Here is a 4,959-nt window from a genome sequence, read left to right on the forward strand (position 1 = left end):
CGCTCTGTCCCGCTTAGCTCCTCGCCTTCTTACCACGACTCTTTTGGGTTGCACCAAAACGAAGAGTCCGACCATTCACACCACTCCTACTTGCCGTTGCAGCGGTCGGGTTCTCACCGCGCCTTTCAGGACCCGACCCATACTTCCAGAGCCGGTTCAATCCGGTAAAACCAGAGGGTCGAAACCCTCTGGGGCCAGCTGATCAATATCCTGAGATGCAGGATATGGAGATGGATGACGATCCAGATCCCGAGATGCCACCGAGTGGGACGCCGACGCATCCCATCGAGATTTTTGACGGATCGTCTTTTCACGGTTCGCCATACAGGGGTCCCGACAGTTTTGCTGAGAGATGGGCCACATACCCCTGGGAGTTCACTCCCCCTTTCAACCCACAACATCAGCAGCAGCAGGATCCCTCTGAGGATTCGCGTTTCCAGGCGGATACGCCACCACCGCAGCCAGAACAACAACAACCTCCAGAACCATCGAGGCGAAGAAGATCAGGTGCACGGATGTCCGTGCAAGAGGGTTTCCACTTCAGCACCCCCCAACATAGCAGCAACAGCCATTACCCGCCGTTGTATGAAGACCTACAAATGGGTGGGCCTTCAAACCCAGTTTCAGAGGTCGACTCTCTGCCAGTCGCACCACCACCACACATGGGTTTTGATAACCCAATACCTTCTCACGCCGGTGCAGCGGCGTATAACCCTTTTGAGCAGCCAGCCTATTCTGGCTACACCTACTACAATGCCCCTGATGTTGACCTATATCTCGTGGCGGCAAACTACAACGCTCTTCACCCTGAAGGGCCCTTTCAAGCTAAGTATCCAACTGGGTACCCGACCTATGGGTATCAATACCCGCCAAGTCCTCAACCTCTGCAGCAGCCGCAGCCGCAGACGCCACAGATCCAACCACCGCAGCAGCAAGAGATCCTTCAGAGGTTGAACCATGTGGAGCGGGATGTTCAAGAGGAGCGTAGAAGCCGCCGGGGTCTACTCAAAGGTTTGGTTGACCTAATCAAGGGGAAGAAGAAAAGGGATTATTGAAATTCCTTATTTATCTGTTTTGTAATTTTTAATTTCCAATTAAGTCCCTGTGTGGACATTTATTTATGTACCTAGTCCCTGCGAGGACTTGTATTTTCATTTTAGCCCATGCGTGGCAAAGTTATTTATGTAAAAGTCCCGTTTAGGGCAATTATGTACTTCTTTTAAATTTAGTGGAATGTTTTAATTTTAAATTTCATTTGTCTTTATATGCATGAATATAGTATATGAAATAAATCAAAATATCATTCCTTTTTGTAATTGATCTGCCATTAAATATTAAACAAAATCTTAAAGGTAAAACCTAGCCGATGTGTCATTCTAAGATAGGGCCATGATGGTAGTCCCTTTTTAAGATTCAAATCCTTGTTAACATCTGAAAACATGTTAACACTCCTGGCAAATGTGGTTCGATAAAATCACACAAGTCATCCTTATATTGGATTCTTCCAATTCCTTTTCTCTATTTATTATTTAAACAACCATTAGTGATGAAGTGCCTACGGGCCATATTTATTGTCCTTGAGACAAAAGACAGTTGTAGTCTACGACTCCATGTCAAGAAAAGGTGATGAACTATATTCAAGCCTTAATGCCTCGATCCTATAAGATCATGGCTTATAATTTAAAATTGTCCTTGTGACTAGGCCTTTTGTGCCGCCCTAATAGTTTAATGAATTATAACTGAGGATAATTATAATGAAAATCCTGAATGAATGTGACTAACAAATTAACCAATATGGTTTGTTGATATCATGGTTAATGAATCATCAAGATGGCTATTCCATAGTAGACTTCTGAATAAATTATTGTCATCATTTTTATGTAGCAATCAAGCTACATGGCAGAATCAGAAGAAATCAACAGTCACCCGAGGGAGAATCATGATACCACCAGAATCAACGTAACTGGTGCGGATCTTCAAGCATTGATTGACAATGCTCTTACTAAAGCCATGGACAGGCAGTTTAGAGAATCAAGTGGTACTCGGAGCAAGACCCTATCTGTACCTCATCCAAAACCACCCTCTAAGACTCATGTATCTCATAAGGATGAATCTCATCATTCGTCAAATCAGAGGAGTGTTCCATCCAACCGAATCGTGCTCAATCAGGAGCCGCGTGTTAAAACCTATTCATATAAGTATTTCGTCTCCTACAAGCCCAGGGATTCCATAGGGGAGAAAGGAGCCATTGATTGCATGACGTGGCTAGATGAGATGGATACAGTGGTTGATATTAGTGGTTGTTTAGAGCAGGACATTGTGAAGATTGTGTCACATTAGTTTAAAGGAGAAGCTCTAGCTTGGTGGAGGTCATTAATCCAAGCTACAGGAAAGATTCCGTTGTACAACTTGACATGGGATCAATTTGTTGCTCTAATCAAAGAAACTTTCTGTCCTCAACACGAAGTTGAGAAAATCGAGACTGACTTCCTGACCTTGGTCATGAAGAACTTAGACTGTTAGGCATATCTTACGAGCTTCAACACTATGTCACGATTGGTTCCATACTTGGTCACACCAGAACCAAAACGCATAGCTCATTTTATTGGAGGTTTAGCTCCGGAAATTAAGGCAAGTGTGAAAGCATCAAGACCTACCACATTTAGGTTAGTGGCTGATCTATCCTTATCTCTTACTCTAGACGCGGTTAGGCAGAAATCGCTCAGAAATTCTGAAGAAGGGAAAAGGAAACATGAGGATGAGAACTCACACCATTCTAATAAGAAACATAAGGGGAACTCAGATCATAAGAAGGGTTCTGGGTTCAAAAAGGACAACCAACAGTCGAGTGAGAAGCCCAAATGCAAGACCTGCAAGAAGCGCCATCTAGGGAAGTGCAGGTTCGAATCAAAATCCCAATCGCAGCCTAGAGCTTGTGGGATTTGCAAATCAAGTGAGCATAAAACGTTGGATTGCAAGAAGATAAAGGATGCGACTTGTTACAACTGTAACGAGAAAGGGCGTATCAAGTCCAACGGCCCAAAGTATGCAAAAAAACCTGAAGAGGGTAAAAAGACCAATGCTCGGGTCTTTCAAATGAATGCTCAAGAAGTGGTTCAGAATGACAACGTGATAACAGGTACCTTTCTTATCAATGATGTTTATGCAAGGGTATTGTTTGATTCGGGTGCAGATAAGTCGTTTGTAGACAATAAATTTTGTAAGTTATTAAATCTGCCTATTAGAACCCTAAGCATAAAATATGAAGTAGAATTGGCCGATGGTACTGTAGGACCTGCTTCAACCGTGTTAGATGGATGTTTTATATCCATTAGGAACCACTCTTTTCCACTGTCTTTGCTTCCATTGAAATTAGCGGGATTCGACATAGTGATAGGCATGGACTGGTTATCTTCTAATCAAGCCCAGATTGTTTGTGATAAGAAGCAAGTGGTTATCAAGACTCCTTATGGTGAACCACTTACGATACAAGGAGATACACAATATGGATTGCCTAAGCAAGTGTCTATGCTTAAGGCGTCGAAGTGTTTGAAGAAGGGTTGTGTCATCTACATGGCACAAGTGACTATTGATGAACCAAAGCCCAAGATCGAAGACATCCTTATTATTTCTGAATATCCAGATGTATTCCCTGAAGAACTACCTGGTTTACCTCCAGATATGCAAGTGGAATTTAGGATTGATATCATTCCTGGAGCAGCACCAGTTGCAAGAGCACCTTACCGGTTGGCATCGACTGAGATGAAAGAATTGAGGACTTAGTTAGATGATTTGTTGGCAAAGGGTTTTATTCGACCTAGCTCATCTCCTTGGGGAGCACCGATTCTATTTGTGAAGAAAAAGGATGGGTCAATGCGTCTATGCATTGATTATCGCGAGCTGAACAAGGTTACGATTAAGAACAGATATCCATTGCCCAGGATCGACGATCTGTTCGATCAACTGCAAGGGGCAAGCTACTTTTCAAAGATCGATTTAAGTTCAGGTTACCATCAGCTGAAGGTCAGAGATGAAGATGTGCATAAGACTGCATTCAGGACGCGGTATGGTCACTACGAGTTTTTGGTGATGCCTTTCAGGCTCACTAATGCACCAGCAACATTCATGGACCTCATGAATCGCGTTTGCAAGCCTTATTTGGACAAGTTTGTCATTGTTTTTATTGATGACATACTCATTTACTCAAAGAATCAGGCTGATCACGAAAAACACCTTCGATGTATCCTTACACTTCTTGAGCAAGAGAAGCTCTACGCCAAGTTTTCAAAATGTGAGTTTTGGCTTCGTGAAGTCCAATTTCTTGGACATGTGGTTAGCGAGCATGGTATCCAGGTGGATCCCGCTAAGATTGAAGCCATCATGAATTGGTAAGAGCCAAAGACGTCCACAGAGATTCGCAGCTTCTTGGGTCTAGCAGGATATTACAGGCGTTTTATTGAAAACTTTTCAAGGATTGCTGCACCCCTAACTTCATTGACTCGCAAGAATATAAAGTTTGATTGGGGTCATAAGCAACACGAATCCTTTGAGATTATTAAGCAAAAGTTGAGCAATGCTCCGGTTTTGACATTGCCTGAAGGAATTGAAGAGTTTGTGGTATACTGCGACGCATCGCACATTGGAATGGGCTGTGTGCTCATGCAGAAGGGCAAAGTTATTGCATATGCTTCCCAACAATTAAAGGTGCACGAGAAGAATTACACCACCCACGATTTGGAGTTGGGTGCTGTTGTATTTGCACTGAAGCTTTGGAGGCATTACCTTTATGGGACCAAATGTGTGATCTATTCTGATCATAAGAGCCTTCAGCATCTGTTTAACCAGAAGGATCTGAACATGAGACAACGTCGATGGATGGAGACACTGAATGATTATGATTGTGAAATTCGCTACCATCCAGGCAAGGTGAATGTTGTAGCTGACGCTTTAAGCAGGAAG

The 4,959-nt window shown here is 43.2% G+C and overlaps 1 protein-coding gene across 1 annotated transcript; it reads left to right on the forward strand.

The window, feature by feature from the left end:
- Positions 1–224: 224 nt before the first annotated feature.
- Positions 225–1,055, forward strand: LOC110901854 (leucine-rich repeat extensin-like protein 5). The gene has a single exon (XM_022148624.1). The coding sequence runs from the start codon at positions 225–227 to the stop codon at positions 1,053–1,055; it is 831 nt and encodes a 276-aa protein (XP_022004316.1).
- Positions 1,056–4,959: the final 3,904 nt, after the last annotated feature.

Source organism: Helianthus annuus, chromosome 13 (genome assembly GCF_002127325.2).
Source record: "Helianthus annuus cultivar XRQ/B chromosome 13, HanXRQr2.0-SUNRISE, whole genome shotgun sequence".
Lineage (NCBI taxonomy): Eukaryota > Viridiplantae > Streptophyta > Magnoliopsida > Asterales > Asteraceae > Helianthus > Helianthus annuus.

Excerpts from the sequence above, each read along its gene's own strand:
- LOC110901854 (XM_022148624.1), top strand. The coding sequence starts at position 225 with ATGGAGATGGATGACGATCCAGATCCCGAGATGCCACCGAGTGGGACG.